This window comes from Talpa occidentalis, unplaced genomic scaffold (genome assembly GCF_014898055.3).
Source record: "Talpa occidentalis isolate TD23 unplaced genomic scaffold, MPIMG_talOcc4v2.1 talOcc4.9, whole genome shotgun sequence".
Taxonomy (NCBI): domain Eukaryota; kingdom Metazoa; phylum Chordata; class Mammalia; order Eulipotyphla; family Talpidae; genus Talpa; species Talpa occidentalis.
In genome coordinates this window covers 94589649-94607191 of record NW_023605305.1, presented here as the reverse complement: position 1 = coordinate 94607191, position 17543 = coordinate 94589649, and the positions used below count along the sequence as shown (strand labels likewise).

At 38.8% G+C, this 17543-nt stretch overlaps 1 protein-coding gene and 1 long non-coding RNA gene across 4 annotated transcripts in view; one reads left to right on the top strand and one right to left on the bottom strand.

Moving 5' to 3' along the window:
- LOC119237248 (uncharacterized) overlaps window positions 1-14822 on the top strand; it is a 52726-nt gene extending 37904 nt beyond the window's left edge. For all 3 annotated transcript variants that reach the window (XR_008550431.1, XR_005123233.2, XR_005123232.2), the window contains 3 exons: window positions 2794-2983; window positions 13888-14112; window positions 14681-14822. This is a non-coding gene — a long non-coding RNA (uncharacterized LOC119237248). The remainder of the gene's footprint in view (window positions 1-2793; window positions 2984-13887; window positions 14113-14680) is intronic.
- The window catches only part of RPAP2 (RNA polymerase II associated protein 2), a 78147-nt gene that overhangs the window by 2678 nt on the left and 57926 nt on the right, over window positions 1-17543 (bottom strand). Inside the window, exon 12 of the mRNA XM_037501397.2 lies at window positions 1415-1553. Coding sequence (XP_037357294.1) covers window positions 1415-1553 — 139 coding nt within the window. The remainder of the gene's footprint in view (window positions 1-1414; window positions 1554-17543) is intronic.

Genomic DNA, 17543 nt, shown 5'->3' with positions numbered 1-17543 from the left:
AAAAACTATGTAATTAGGGCTTGTTCAGTCAGAATCCCTGATAATAATGACAAAGTCTGGGCAAAGACTTACCTTGGATTATCTACTTAAATAAATTTAACCAACAATCACAAGGGAACTGTTAGGTCCACTAAAAACATCTTATTGATAAAAGTACTTATCACCATATGTGATACATACAAATTTTAAACACCTAGTTAACAATGATTCTTAATTGGTGCCTATTAAGGTTCTTTGTTCTCAGTCTATCAGGAAAAGAAACTTTTCAATCAAAGGAAATAAGGTATGAACTAAGGCATATGATTAATGATTTAATCCTTTGTATCTAAACCAAATAAAACCAAAAACTCCACCCCTGCTATATTCTTAGAAGGGCCTTTGCATTGATGCTTGCATAGCCAACCTGAGCTCACTCCCTAAGAAAAAGCCTGTTTTACAAGGTCCTCAGTGGAACAGGGTCTTCTGAAAAAGTCAATGGGCATAAGCTGAGAGGGAGTGAGTGCAGGTTCCTTATATTCTGTTTTCTAGTAGGTTCAATAAAGGGACACTGTTCTTTGTCTACCAAAGTACCTCTCATAATATCCTCATATAGTTAGAAATATGCTTTTTCTGTAAAAATTCTAAATAAGATAAACTTCACAAGTCTGTTTCTGGGAAGGAGGCAGAAGTGAAAGGGAAGTTTTCCTTTTTTATTATATATGTAATTCTAAATTCTAATTTTTACATCAAGCTTGTATTTTTTTTTTTAAACTATAAAAAGAAAATACTCCCTGAGAGGGTGTCATTTGAGGTTTAGGATAAATTTCTTGAATAATAACATTAAATCAATACCTATTTGAGTACCTGAGAATGTGTGGAGAAAGGTGAAGTGTTATCATTAAGGCAGGATGAGGGAGGGGCGTTCTGAGGGGCAGTTCTGAAAGAGGCAGGAAACTGATAGTAGAGTCTGCATCTGGGCACAAGGTCAGAGTCACCAAAGCTAGGCTGAAGTTAATCTGCACACGAGATGCCTAAGGTAATGGCTGTTTTGGGGCTGATTTCTTTGAAGAGGGAAGCAGGAATGAGGATGTTCTCACTGGATTGTTACAGTAGTTTGAAGTAAACTGCTACTTCCTGGGAAGAAACTTATCAGAAAGGACACATGTGATGATCTAGGTTTGAGAATAAAGCTGATAGAAGTTTCCTGAACAGCAAGAAACAGAACTATGGTAGCCTATAAATGAGGAATAGCAACGAGGATGGGCACTAAGTAATAGAGTGGACAGGAAGTGATTGGCAGCTGAGAAGGGAGATGGAGTTCTTGTTAGCAAGTGGGGACACCTCAAGGCTTGTACTTTGATGTAAATTTTTCAAGTACAGAATAAGATTTTAAATGGAACAAATGAAAACACAAAGTAAACATAATGCAACTTACCACTCTGGTTTTAAATATGATGGTTAAACTTTCAAGGTCATCATTCTTTAAGTGTAATTCTTCAAGCAGGGTGGATATAAACTGTGTAAACACTAAATTTTCTTGAGAATGCTTCTGAATACCAAGAATTGGGATCAGTCTGAAACAATCAAAAACATTAAATGCATATTCATGAAATGAATAGGATCTAGGGGATTTTATAAGGATAATGAGGTGTCAGGTTTAACAACACTCCTAGACAGAGTTGTTTTTACTAACAAAGGCAGAGGAGAAATCACAGGAAAAGACAGAACATATTTAAGTATGGAAAGAAGCCTGAATGTTCATAATAGCAAAAGCTACCAAAATTCTGCTCAGAAAAGAACATTAATGAAGTCTTTCCACTTGGGGAAAGGGAGTTATGGAGAGATGGTCAATGTTAAGAATTACTTTTAAAAACATCGGTTTGTTTGGATTATAACATCTGAAATTAGGACAATAAGGTTTTGTCCAATTGATAAGATAATCCTAACACTTTTTTAAAATATGAAATAGGTGGATTACATCTATTTATAACACCTTTAATATAAACTTCATAATAAGCAAATGCTTTTTCTCCAGCCGTTTCCAGCAAATATTCCTAAAGATTGACAGCATATTATTTAAAAAATTTTCAATGAAGAACATTAATTTTCATATTTATCTCCAGAGAGCATGCTTCATAGGGCCTTTGGAAGTTATATTCCTGAAAAGGTTTTTGGGAAAAAACTTTTATCCCCAAAAAGCCTAACAGTTCTCACAAAGCTCTCCAAATGTTTACTTGGTCACTGCTCTGGGCACATTAAACATAAATAACTGATTTAAATAAGGCTCAATAAATCATGGGCCTCCCTGGTGGCGCAAGGGGGTAAGACGCAACCTATAAAGCTGTCCACAGCCTCTGCAGCATGAGTTCGATCCCCTGGCCGGCCAGGGAGCAACCCACATGGCACAGATGACCTCTCCTGACTCGCCCACTGCTCCCCTCAGCAGTGTACTTTGGTCAGTCTGCCTGTTCTGTTCCCCGCTCTGTCTCTGGTGGGTCCTTTCATCCCCCCCAAAAAAACTCTGGCCTATACCCCAGTTCAGAGGTAATGTAATACTGAGTGTAGAATGGGAAACATTTCTTCCTTGCTTATCTCAAACCGAAAGCAGAAGTAAAAGGAAAAATCTGTCAGAACTTCCAGGGAGGTGGTAAATTCTCTCTATCCCTGAATGTATCTTAGCAAGAACTGGAGACTAGGTGACTCCAAATAGTCCAGGGAAAACCACAGTAATGTATTCCTTGCCTACATCTTTTATTTCTTTACAAGCAGGGGATGGAGAAGCAGGTTCAAATACTTAAGAAGCTTTGTTTGCAGATACTCTCAAAAGACGTTTGTAATGTGAACCTGGACTACCTAAATCGTTCCATACCAAGTCCACGTGAATACTTGGATGAATTTAGGCAGCGCTGTATTCCTGAGGTATCTTCCTGCAGAGAAGGTGGGAACCCAGAAGTCAACTCTGGCTGTCCACACACTTAGGAATGTCAACATCTAAAATATAAAGGTATTGCTTTTCCTCAACAGGACAAAAGATGGTGGGGATAACATTGGCTAAAATAAAACCAAGAATTTAGAGCAGGCAGATCATAATGTTAACTCCTAGAAAACAAGCTTGTGTACATGACACATGCAAAACCTTTTCTGACTTTCAAAGAAACTGTTACTGGGTTCATATGTGAAAATAAAATTTTCTCAATTACTTCTCAAAGTGCCATTCTTGTATTTTAAAATATTACCTTCAAATTAGAAATTGGTGACCACTAGATTTTTTCAACCTTTGTGCTCATATGATAAAGAGTTATAAATAAGAATCCTTCTAACTAGAAAATAGTTAGACAACATTTTAGGAATAGTAACCCTTCTCTACTGAACTTAGAAGGTCGAAATTATAAATTAATAATTTCGTGCTAAAATTTACCTAAAAAATTTGTTCAGAAGGATAAATTTAGGGAAACCACCACCACCCCCGATCCCTCCCCCCACTCCCCAAAACAAAAACCAACTAGGGTTAATAACAAACTTTGAGTTAAAAAAAAGCCACTACACCAATTACCACCTTCCCCACCCCCCCCATGGCAAATATTGCTAATCAGCCATGCATTATTTCCTTACTTAGCCTAATGCTGCTTTGACAACCCTCAAAACAGGGCTCTGAACAACCCCTTCAATTGTTCAGAGCTGACTTCTGATATGAAAGATATTCACTCCGTCCTTCTAACTGTAATCCATGTGCAAAACTCTGACTCTACATGACATAGTTGTAATCCTAGCTCTGTTAGGGCAAGCTGAACAAAACCTTAGGATCTAATACTATTTTCCTTATTATAAAATTGAAGTACAATACTATAGATGAATAGGTTTTAAAAAATCAATTATATAATATCAACTGACATTAGATGCAGTCTCTGAGTTACTATATACCTTGTTCCAAGCATGAATTATCTCCTTTAACTGCACAAAGATGCTTAGGAATCCATTTTATGGATGAGGAAATAAAGGCACAAAAAAAAAAAAAACCAGTATTCCCCAAGGTCACAAAGATAGTAAGTGGCTGATCAGGGCTTTGAAGCTAGGCGGTTTATCCCAAAGCACTGCTTTTGGCTAACCTCGTAACTTACGTTCTTTGTAGGATGTAGCGTGCTCTAAATTTAATCCCTATTTGCCTGACTTGATGTGTAGTGAGCCCTGAGCACGCAGAAGGAACAGACTTTTAAATTTGCTTTAGAGAACTACAGGTCTACAAATATAAAAATGGCAAGTAGTTGGTGGGCAGAAGGAAGTGCTGATAGAGAAATCACACAAGGTCTGGTGTCTGTTAGGAGACAGGAATATCAAATTGGTGCCTGGAGATTGCTGCAAGTGATCAGACAGATAGCAATCCTTAGGCATCTGGAGCCAGGATTTCCTGACTGCTAAACACTTGAGCAGTAAATGTTGTTGCATAATTATATTCCTAGAAAGTAAGCCAAAGAGATTCCCTTTACCCTTACTTATACCCTTGTATTTTCCTTTTAATCTATAAATGAAAAAACTTCTTCCTCATCTTTCAGTCACTTACCAGAATGTAAATGATCACATAAATATATAAATATTAACCTTTCTAAACATTTTAAGTTGACATAAATCCTTTTTGGAATAGGTAAAGTGTAAATGAATAAATAAGTAGTTCTAAACATTATAATCTCGAAAAACTGGATAAATGGAACATAATAAAAGCTATGAACAACAAATCCATATTCTTAATGGTGAAAACCTGAAACCTTTCCCACTAAGATCTGGTACAAAGCAAGGATGTCCACTCTCACCCCTGCTATTCAACATAGTATTTGAAGTTCTAGCTAGAGCAATCAGACAAGAGAAAGATATAACAGGAATCCAAATTGGGAAAAAAAAATAAAGCTTTCATTATTTGCAGATGACATGATAATATACTTAGAGAACCCTCAAGATTCCACAGAAAAACTAATTGAAACAATTAGTTTAAGCAAAGTGGCAGAGTATAAAATCAACACATAAATCAGTTGCCTTTCTATAAACAGGCAATGAGATAGGAGAGAAAGAAGTAATCCCACATACAATTACACACACATACACACACACACAAAAGTTAAATACCTAGGAGCAAATCTAACAAAGGCAGTAAAAGATCTATACAAAGAAAACTAAGACACTGTTGAAAGAAACAGACACAAAGAAATAGAAAAATATCCCCAGCTCATGAACTGGAAAAATCAACACTATCAAAATGGCCATCCTATCAAGAGCAATATACCGATTCAATGCAATCCCAATAAAAATACCAGTGGCATATTGGTAAATGGCACATTTCCCAGAAGCAGAACAAATACTACTGAAATTCATATGGAATCACAAAAGACCCCGAAAAGCAAAAGCAATCTTGACAAAGAAGAAAGAGAATGCAGATATCCCCCCTCACTTCCAGACCTCAAGCTGTAGCATAAAGCCACAATAAATAAAACAGACATACAGAGAAATAGAATTGAGAGCGCAGAAATAAACCCACGTGTATTTATGGACAGTTAATCTATGACAAAGGAGCCAAAAATATGTGCTGGAACAAGGATAGCCTCTTCAATAAATGGGGCTGGGAAAACTGGACAGATACATTCAAAAGAATGAAACTAAACCACAGTCTCATACCATATACCAAAATCAACTGAAAATCAAAGACTTGGATGTAAAACCTGAAACCATAAAATATATGGAAGAAAACATAGGCAAAACATTTCATGACATAAGCTTCAGTGATGCCTTTAGGGATTCATCCCCAACAGCAAAGAAAACAAAACAAACAGTTGAGAAAGAGAGAGACTACATCAAACTAAAACGCTATGTACAGTGAGAGAAGCCATAACTAAAATGAAAAGAAACCCTCTGAATGGGAGGAAATGTTTACATACCATATATCTAACAAGGGACTGATAAAGATATACAAAGAAATCAAAACTTTATAAAAACAAATAACCTATCTTCAAAATGGGAAAAAGCTAAACAGACCCCTCTCCAAAGACATCAGGGCCTCCCTGGTGGCACAGGGGTCAAGTCTCAGCGCTATCAAGCTATCACTAGCCACTGCGGCCTGAGTTCGATCCCCAGCCAGAGAGCTAACCCACATGGCGCAGCAGATCTCTCCTGTCTCGCCCGCTGCTCCCTTCAGCAGTATATTTCAGTAGATCTGCCTGTTCTGCTCCCCACTCTGTCTCTGGTGAATCCTCTCACCTCATACACCTCTGGCCTACACCTCAGTTCTTGTATGCATAAATAAAAATAAATTTTTTTTTACAAGACATCAGAACAGCTAACAGGCACATGAAAAAATGCTCATACTTCTTATTAGAGAAATGCAAATCATGAACACCATAAGATATCATCTCAAACCTGTAAGAATGACCCATATGGAAAAGACCAGAAATAAGTGCTGGCGAGGATGTGGAGAAGAGAGAACCCTCCTACACTACTGGTGGGACTGAACACTAGTCCAGCCCTTATGGAAAGCAGTACAGAAGTGTCTCAAAATCTGCCATTTGACTAAGTAATACAACTCCTAGGCATCAATTCAAAAAGTTCAAAAAGAATAATTTGCAAGGAAACTTGAACTCCCATGTTTATTGCAACACTATTTACTATAACTGAACTATGGAAACAACCTAAGTGCCCCAAAACAGATGAGTGGATCAAGAAGATGTGGTCTATATACACAATGGAATACTACTCAGTGATTAAAAAAGATATGACATTTGCAGCAACATGGATGGAACTTGAAAGGATAATGCTAAGTGAAATAAGTCAGAAGGAGAAAGGTAAATACTGGATGGTGGTGCTAATATGTGGACTATAAAGTCATTAAATAGTCAGATAAAGACAAGCTGAAAAACTAACCTTTGATAGCTGATTACAGAATGAGACACCAGGCTGGGAGGAGATGGGGAAGGGGAGAGAACAGGGAGGGAGGGAGGCTTACTGGCCTGTGGGGGTGGAGTATGGTGGTGGATGCACTATGGTGGTAATAACTGATGGGGATACCCCAGTGTTACCTCAGTTAAAAATAAATGAATTTTTAAAAATTGTATTTTTTCTTTAAAATTATTCTCTCTAAAAACCAGGCTCATGAATACAAAAATTGAAGGATGTTTTTGATAAGTTATAAATTCAAAATGAGTATGTCAGGAAAGATGCTGAAACCTGAAAAATCTCAAAGCATAAATTTATGAATGATTCTTTCAAAAGAATTATGGGGCCTCTCTGGTGGAGCAAGGGATTAAGATGCAGCCTGTGAAGCCGCTGCAGCACAAGTTTGATCCCCGGCTGGCCAGGAAGCTACCCACATGGCACAGCAGACCTCTCCTGACTTGCCCGCTGCTCCCCTCAGCAGTGTATTTCAGTCAATCTGCCTGTCTGTTCCCCACTCTGTCTCTGGGGAATCCTTTCACCTTCCCACACCTCTGGCCTGTTTCCCAGCTTTTGTATGCATAAATAAAAAATTATGCACTTCAAATTTCAAAAGAACTATCTCCCAAGTAATTTACACTTTGAATAAGGACTATATATAATCTGGTTTCCAGATTCCTTGGCTCATCCATATTTTTTTTGTTGTTGTTTTACTTAACAATAAAATCATGTTTTATCAGTCTGTTATCAGTCTGTTATGGTTTTGGTCAGTAAGAGTTGGCTGTAGCCAACTGATGCTACTAACAAGCAGCTGGGATTCTTTTTTTTTTTTTTTTTTTGGCTGGGATTCTTTTTAGGGCATATGCTACCCTAAGATAGGTGTTGTCAGGCTGGGATTTGAGGACCTAATGGATGTAGAGCAGCACTGCACTGAAATCAGGCAGACCAAGCATCAAATCAAGACCTACTACTTGTTTCTACATTTCCCCTCCTCACTTCTACCTCCCTGTAATTATCTGGTATTCAGCATGACAGGGAAGCACTAAGATTGGCCACTGAGCCGGCTCAGTTTGTAGCTTTAATCCACTTCCTGTCCTATAGAAGAAACTGTGGAAAAGGAGCTGATCCTGAAGTGGGTGCTTGGTGCCTTCCTAAGGAGCACCTTTCAGGAAAAATGTGAGAGTAAACTGTTTGCATTCTAAATGATGACACTGACTTGACCAAAATGAAGAACAATTTAGGTTATCTACACCCCAACCCGTACAGGTCTTGATTTTGTATATTTCTAGCTGTTATTTTCTTGAATAGGTTATATTTTTCTGTTTTGGTCAATGAGAGTGCAAAACAAGGACAATTGTTTTGGTACCTCCCTTTCAGTCTCCAAAAGAGATTCAAGATCCTTTTTTTTTCCTTAAAGTATTTTTTTTAACATTTATTTATTTATTTATGCAAGCACTGGGTGCAGTCAGAAGCACGGGAGGGTGAGAGAATCCACCAGAGCCAGAGCGGGGAGCAGAGCAGGCAGAGTGACGAAGTACACTGCTGAGGGGAGCAGCGGGCGGCAGGAGAGGTCTGCGCGCCATGTGGGACCCTCCTCCGGTGGCCGGGGAGCAGCCGGGAATCGAATCGGCGCCACAGAGGCTGCGGGCAGCTTCGCAACCCAGAGCTCAACCCGCTGTGCCACCAGGGAGGCCCTTTCTTAAACTATTTTTGCAAAGATAACATTGGCTTACACTGTTGTTTATATCTTGGAAGTGTAGCGTCCCCTCTCCTTCCTCACTTTCTGGTGATGCTACCATCACACTCCCACCACCAACACGCCCACAGTCCGTTGCACTCCCTCTCCACTTTGTGCTCACCCAGGGAAGTTCTAGTCTGCTTTCAAGGGCTAGTTTTTGAATCTGGCTTTACCTGAGAGAAAAATATTTGGACACCACATATATGACAAGGGGCTGCCAGCAAAGACACACAAAGAACTCATAAAACTCAACAAAAAGAAAATAACCCAATCAAAAAATGAGCAGTAGAGCTAAATAGACATATCTCCAAAGAAGATATACAGATGGTGAGCAGGCACGTGAAAAATATGCTTATTATCACTTACTATCAGGGAAATTCAAGTCAAAACTGCTATTAGATACCACCTCATTCCTGTGAGAATGGCCTATATCAAAAAGACCAAAAACAAGCGCTGGCGAAGATGTGGAGAAAAAGGAAATGCAGCACTGTGAAGCTATACACAGCTACTGCAGCACAAGTTCAATCCCCAGCCAGGGAGGTGACCCACATAGTACAGCAAACCTCTCCTGTCTCGCCCACTGCTCCCCTCAGCAATGTATTTTGGTCAGTCTGCCTGTTCTGTTCCCCACTGTTTCGGGTGAATCCCCTCACCCTCCCACGCATCTGGCCTGTACCCCGGTTCTTGTATGCATGAATAAATAAATCTTTAAAAAAAAAAATAGGGCCTCCCTGGTGGTGCAGGCAGTTGAGCGCAGCGCTGTGAAGCTATCCGCAGCCTCTGCAGCATGGGTTCAATCCTGGCCGGCTGGCAAGAATCCCACATGGCACAGCAGACCTCTCCTGTCTCGCCTGCTGCTCCCCCAGCAGTGTATTTCGTCAGTCTGCCTGTTCTGTTCCCCGCTCTGTCTCTGGTGAATCCTCTCTCCCCTCACATCTCTGGCCTGTACCCCAGCTCTTGTATGTATAAATAAATAAATCTTAAAAAAAAAAAAAAAGATTAAATGGGTCTATCATATGATCCAGCATGTCCACTCCTAGGTATCTACCTGAAGAACACAAATACACTAATTTGAAGGGAAACTTACACTCCCAAGTTCAAGCATTATTTATAATAGTGAAACTATGGAAACAACCTAAGTGCCCAAAACCAGATGAATGGATCAAGACAATGTGGTGTGTACATACACACACACTGTAATATTCCTCAGTGATTACAAAAGATAAACTCATGCCACTTGTGGCAATGTGGATGGTGGTGGAAGGGATTATGCTAAGTGATGTTAGTCAGGAGAAAGACAAATAATGGCTGGTGTCATTTAGGTGTAGAATACAGAGAAACCAGACAAAGGGCCAAGACAAAGAACCTTTCTTAATGTGGTGATCTGGTCCCCGCATTCTTTTTTTTTTAAAGATTTATTTATTTATTTATATAAGCACTAGGTACAGTCAGAAGCACAGGAGGGTGAGAGGACTCACCAGAGCCAGAGCGGGGGACAGAACAGGCAGACGATGAAATACACTGCTGAGGGAAGCTGCAAGACAGGAGAGGTCTGCGTGCCATGTGGGACCCTCGCCCGGCAGCCGGGGATCGAACTGGTGCTGCAGAGGCTGCGGGCAGCTTCGCAACCCAGCGCTCAACTGCTGCGCCACCGGGGAGGCCCTGATCTGGTCCCTTTACACGAGATTGCTAGTAAACTTCTTCCACCATCTTGAAAGAGTATTCCACATCCCTGTGTATGTATGTTGCAAAGGTTAACAAACTTTATATTCTACACCTGTTTCTCATATGATCAATGTCTTCTGGACAATTTTATTTTCTCCTTCATAGAACTTTGCTTTTTGGCAAGTTCTTAAAAACTTTTAATTCCTTCATATTCCAAATCCTTTTAATCTTTCCTCTTATATATCATTTCATACCTTCTTCTTATTTAGATTGGTGTTCTAACTTCTCATTTCCTAAAATACAGTGCCCATAATATAAACATTGTTGAAATTAAACACTTCAAAACATAACACACCTCCCGGTCCACAGAAAGATAGCATGAAATATAATCTTTCACCATTAAGTTATTTTTCAAGTAAAATTTCAGGTTCTTAGCAAATACTCACCTTTTTTGTTAAACTGGTTCTCTGGGCTTCTTTTATTTTTTTTTTTATTTTTTTATTTTTTTTTTTTTATAGAGGCATGTTTTATTTATTTATTTGTTTGTTTGGTCGTTTTTTTTTTTTTTTTTGTTTCGTTTTTACACATGCACTGGGTACAGTCAGAAGCACGGGAGGGTGAGAGAATTCACCAGAGCCAGAGCGGGGAGCAGAACAGGCAGAAGGACCGAAGTACACTGCTGAGGGGAGCAGCGGGCGCCAGGAGAGGTCTGCGCGCCATGTGGGACCCTCCTCTGGTGGCCGGGGAGCAGCCGGGGATCGAACCGGTGCCGCAGAGGCTGCGGGCAGCTTCGCAACCCAGCGCTCAACCGCTGCGCCACCGGGGAGGTCTCTGGGCTTCTTTTAATCCTTTATCTGTACCCTAGTAAACCATGATATGCCAATTGCTTGCCTGTTTAACTTTTTCACCAAAGAACTAAAATTATATACTAAAAGAGAATCAAGCCTCTATTTCAGTCTTGCAACTTGTAACTGAATATCAAAGAAAACTACAATAAGCTGGGCCCAAACAACTACTCCTTAAATAAAACAGTGATATACCAGTCAGTATTTAACATTGTGTCTTATGTAAGAAACATCTTTAAAATAATCAACAGAAAATGTGTGGTGAATAAAAACAAAAGATTTTTTGTTTCAATTTATTTCCTTCAAGTGCTTTTAGGTATGGATAAAAAACTCTAAAGAATTGGGCCTCCCTGGTGGCACAGGGGTTGAGCACCCGCACTATGAAGCACTATGAAGCAACCCACATGGCGCGGCAGACCTCTTCTGTCTCGCCCTCTGCTCCCCTCAGCAATGTATTTCTGTCAGTCTTCCTGTTCTGTTCCCCACTCTGTCTCTGGTGGGTCCTCTCACCCCCTACATCTCTGGCCTGTACTCCAGCTCTTATATGTACAAATAAATCTTTAAAAAACAAACAAAACCTCTAAAGAATGGCTTACCACAGTCTGTATGTTATGAATATAACTTGAAAAAAAGACACAACTTGCAATGTATAAATCACAAACGAGAGGAAACTTCTCATGAACTCTGTGGATTCAAATCTCTATTCTGAAAAGACAGGCATCCTTCTATAACTTACTCTTTACCATATGGTAAATGGCTTGACAACAAAAGCAAAAAGCCAGTTTGTCAAACTGCATCTTATTGATAAGACCTTTATTTAGCTGACTGCTCCACATATGCTACACATCAAAAGGAGAGAATGCAAGTCAGGTTAGGACAGGTACCCTCCATTTGTTACCACCAAGCCATCAAACAACATCTGGTTAACAGGAAATATTATATACAATAGAGTAAGAGGCATTTCAAAGTTTAACAAATGAAACAAAGGAGGTATTTGATTAAGAAGTGACATTTTTACAAATCCTTACATCCAAAGATAAAGAGCTATGTAACTCTTAACTAAGCCTCAGAAGTAAGTTCCCTACAATTTCATGGGTCACTGGTTTGTATCCTAACACCAGCGAAAGCTATATAGTTTATTGACCAAGTGGAGCTAAACAACTGACAGAACACTGTTATTCACCTTCTGTAGTGCAACAAGAATCATTAATAAATTAGGATTTTTATTTAATTGATGATTCTGCTTCACAACATTGTATATGATTAAGAGGTATAGGATGGTACCCTTCAGATGTATATTATCACATTAACAGGCACCACCTGAACTAGATTTTTAAATGGTCTGTCTCAGTGAGTGCCTATGCTTTGCTTACTGTACTCATCCCCACTGGGGAAGCCATAATGCAGCTCCTAGAACACTGGAAACACAGCTGGAAACACATGGTCTGAGCTGTCCTTTCCTGAATTATTTGGGTAATATTGTGAAGAGAATACTAGGCATTTGCCTGAAATAATATAGCACAGATAGCCTTAGTTGACCCTCAAAACTAAGAGAAACAATAACTCTTAGAGGTAGTTTCCCGAGTGTCTATTACTGATTTCTAAACTCACAGATTCAAACTGGTAGGCTGTTGTAAAATGACAAAGAACATCACTCTTAATAATTTGAAGCGAATAGCGATGAGAATGTCTATGTGAATAAATGTCACCAGAAAGCATGCTTCTTTATGGTTTGGGGTTGGAGGAAGGGAGAGGAAGTGAAAAGCCACACACTTTTCTGTACCTATCAGATTTGAGAAATTACTGGGTTCATACAGAGTTCTGCTGCAGTAGGGAAACCTGTTCTGCTGATCACCATGCATAAAGGTGATGAACATGCACAGACTGCTAAAAGATAATGAGCTTAAAAGAATCTTTTTTTTTTTTTTAATACTCATGCTCCCATCCTTCAAAAGTTAGGAGTGGGAAGGAGAAAGAGGAAATGATTTCAATGTTTACCTGCTTAGGCAATACATTCACTTGTTATTTAATCAATGAAAAGAGAACAGATATAATATCTGAAACTTAGGAGCTCAGAATAAAAGAAAAAGTCTTTTGGGATAGATGGGGCATCTTTATTAATAATGACTTAGGTAAGTAAAGAATCTAAAGGATGAGGTTTACTAACTGCAGAGTTTTATTTTATAAGGGTGTATCACTTAATTTCTTCAAGTGCGATTTAATCTCAACCTATCCAGCTTTTGACAGTTAAAATATCTGAGGTTTTGGATGGGTTAAAGGATTTGTCCAGGGTCACATTTGTTAAAAGCAGTGCTAGAAAAGGATACCTGTGTCACTGCTAATCAGACAAGTTTCAATATTCTTTTGTTTCTGCATGACAGCAACAATCATTGTTTTACCCAAATTTTGTTTTCTTCTAAAAAGTGAGTTGGGATTTTCCCTCCTTCTCTACAAACAAGTGTTAAGTGATAAAGGATTAAACCAGAATACCTCTGCCTGCACACATTCTCAAAACTGAAACAAAGAGCTGTGACCAGTAAATAACACAATGGGTCAAAATGTCATCTATTTTCAGAAATTTGAGGGCTCACACAAACCCAAGACATTCTGCAAATGCCTCGCTCAGATATTTTTCAAAAATCTAGAACATGGTTTCAAAAGGAATTTTGTAGTCAAGCCTCCTTAGCATACAAGTCACTAGGATTTCATTTTCAACATTACTCTTTTTCCACCTTTCTTGTTTCTTACTAGGAGGAAGGCAGAAGAAGATTCAACTCTCAGTGATTCTCTAAAAACATCTGTTTAATCTGTGGCTCCTGGCTTCCTCCCAGAAGTAACAACGGCCACCAAGGCACCAAGAACGAACAAAACAGCCACTCTGTGAAAAGCATTTCCTTTCTCATAAGATGACATGGACTGGGCCACCCAGACTACTCCATGGCACTGGGCTAGCAGCTGCTGCTGATGTTGCTAAGAGTAAGTATGTGTTATGATTGACAAGGAAACAAATGCCAAGAGATTAGAGTGGAGTGTAAAATTTATATACTTCAAAATGGATGGGTGGGTGGCTTTCTAAATTGGAGCAAAGGAATTCATTTCCCTAGAAGAGTACCAGATCTTTTCCCTAGTTGTTTCCTTTGTGGCAGGATCTGAACCACTGAGTTAAACATAAGCTACAGTGATTTCAAAGTTTGTAAAAAGAATTTTTTCTTTATGAAACTAACTTGTCGGTCTTTCAACCTCTCTGTGAAGTTGCAGCAAGTGTTAACTCTAAGATGAGGCTCAGGTGACTTTCTTAAGGTCATGTAAGTTAGCAAGAGATGAGCAAATAACCCCAAAAGTACTCCCACTAGTCTATACCTCTAACCACTATACCACACACGCTCACGTCTGATTCATTTTAAGAACTGACTATACATTAGGATTTCAAAGGCTCACTTGTATATGCTCTTCAAAGAGCTTTCAAATCTGTCATTACAAAAAAATACATGCTAATGAAAACTGACCATTCTATTGCTTCTAATTCATCCATTCTCTGTCACAGCCAAGGATCGCCTTCCAACATCATTAACTAATGAAGAAGACTACAAGAAACCTAAGAAATATCTCAGTGAACAAATCCCGGTAACAGCTAAAGCAACTAATTCAGCACACCTCTACCTACCACACTAATAAATGCATTAGAATTAAGGGCCATGTTCTCAATTATGTCTGCGTAGATTTTAATCACATGGGGACCAAGTGTTAACAAAAGTAACAAAGTAAATGAGACCTTTACAAAGACACATGACAAAGCAGAAGGAAACACAGTCCAAAAGAAAGGTCTCATCTACAGGAATTTATACAAGGCAGGTATTAGTTCTACCTGCGGAGAAGTTAAAGGAGGTTTCTAAGAGATGGTGACATTTGACTTGGGCATTAAAACTAGAACAGCAATACAGAAAGGAAAGGCTTAAATTTAAGCACAGGTCACTGCTAACAGGGATGCTTGTAGGAGAAACAGTGGACACAATGTAAGGGCACATAGAAAATAAATTAGAGAGGCAGGTTGGGGCCACTTTAGGAGGGCCTTAAATTTCAAAATTATGTGGTAGGGACAGGGGCATCCTGAGGTTTCTGAACAAAGGCTTGCCCCATCAAAGCCAAACTAAACTTATAAATGGAGGAAGGATGGACTAACTGAGGGAAGAGACCACATGGTGGAGTAGTTCAGGAAGACTATAATGGCAGCAGTGCAGGCAAGTAATAAAGGCCTGATGTGGGTTAGCAGCAGTCAGAAAAGAGAGAAACCATGGCTATGAGATGTTACAAAGGCAGGGCTTAGCAAGTGATTACACAGGAGAGAGAGACGGACAAGAGAAGCACCAAAGACAAGTCATTTCAATTCTGGGTAATGAGGAAGATGGTACCAAAAGAAATGAGACATTTGAAAGGGAAGATGAGCTTGGTCTCAGATTTAAGAGTTTGAACTGCTTGAGAGACATACAAATGTAGTTGCCCAGGAAAAAAATTAAAAATTTTGGTCTGCGACCTATGTTATAGCTGGGGGAGTGAAGGAGTGAGGGTACAAGTAGTATCTGATTAGGATGACAACTTTCTTCCTACCGTAACTCCACTAACAATTATAGTTGTAATTGATTTCTTGTAATTCTGATTTCTTGAACTAATCTTGCTAGCAGTTCTCTGAATCTTTTGCATTTTTTTATTATTTAAATATTTTATTTTATATAATTCTTACATCTTTTTTCATTTTTGCACAATGTATGCATTTTCATTTTGGTTATATTCCCCATACAATTGCCCCCCCCCTTTATTTTGACTCTAGTCCTTCCTCTCCCCGCCCTTCCCTCCCCCTCTTGTGCATTCTTATCTTAGGTTTTTTATTCATAAGAAATACAACCTGAGATCAATACAACAACCTGCTTTCTCCATACCAATAGGATGGCTAAAAACTACTGGAGGTGGGGGAGTGGAGGAAGAAGGAACTCTGAAGATTGATACTACTATAAATCTGTGCTCTCTAGTCTCATCTGAGTACTCAGTCACTTGTCAATTTTCTTTAGCCGTGGATTAGTTCTTTTTCTGGATCCGCTAAATGACTATTAACACTATTTTCACTCCACCCAACCACCACCTCTTTATTCTTAGAACACAGCCTCATAATCAATAGAAAAATGGGCTTGTCAAATGCAATTTTAAAAATCTCTCTTCTTACAAACCAACCACATTATTCTTCACTTATTTTATTTCTGTATTCTCTTTCTCTCCTGTTCAGACTACTCCATCTGTCTGTAACCATAATCCCTTTTTTGTGTGCCTCCTCTATGTACCTACCCCTCCACCTTGCCCTTACCTTCAGATTATTTTTCTTTACTGGCTTCTTATCCATAGCCAACAAACATGCTTAAATGTTTTTTTGTCCAAAACAAATTGTTATGTTTAATCTCTCTCCTACTCTTAATAAGTTTCTCAGAAATTTATACTCACTGACTCCCCTTCATTTTAACCTGGGATAAAGAAATGCATATATTTCCTCAAATTATATACAAAATTTTTTCTTTTCCCAAATGTGTATCTTTAGCCCTACTTTCACTGTTTAACCATCTATCTTACTGTATAAACTTAGCTGCAGGAATTAATGTCATTTGATTTTACGGTTTGGGAATTTTTGTCATGTAAAAGTTGTGTAAGTCTTAGTGTCTCAGATAAGCAATATTTTCCTCTGCACTGACACCACAGGAACACTAGTTATAACCTGACAGTTGCTTTATTCTCGAAATATTTTTGCTGATTTCTCACTCACTGTAATGAAAGACCTCCATATGATGAACATATCATCAGCATGTGAGGCCTGGCAAACTCACTGGAAAGAAAATCAGTAAATAAACGAAACTGAAATAGTGCAGGCAATTCAATTTCTGTGGAAAACCTCTATAGAAAATGGAGGTGTTCACCAAACATTGCATTTGCTATACTGGAATTTTCACCTTGTATGAAATTGAAGCCTTGTGTATCCATCTTTTAAGGCAGAATATACCTGAGTTGCACTAATATGAAAAGTAGTCAATTCTCAAACACCTCATGCAAAACGGATAGAGGCTTCGTTTTACCCTTAAACCATTATAATCTGCTCTCAAACTTTGTAAAAATATTTAAACAAGGAGTAAAGTGGAAGCACTGAGTTTTGCCTCATTAAGTTTTGTTAACTAGAATTACCAGAAAGAGAAAAGAAAAGTCAGAGGCAGGAAGAATATTAAAAAAGTGTTAAGTCTCAACAATATACAGTCTAAACGGAAGTGTTTAAAGACAAGAAAAAACACACTAAGAGATTGGGATCTTGAATTTAAGAAGCACTCATATACCCGGGAATGATAATTTTTCTCATTACTTTCAGCCAATCTTGCAAA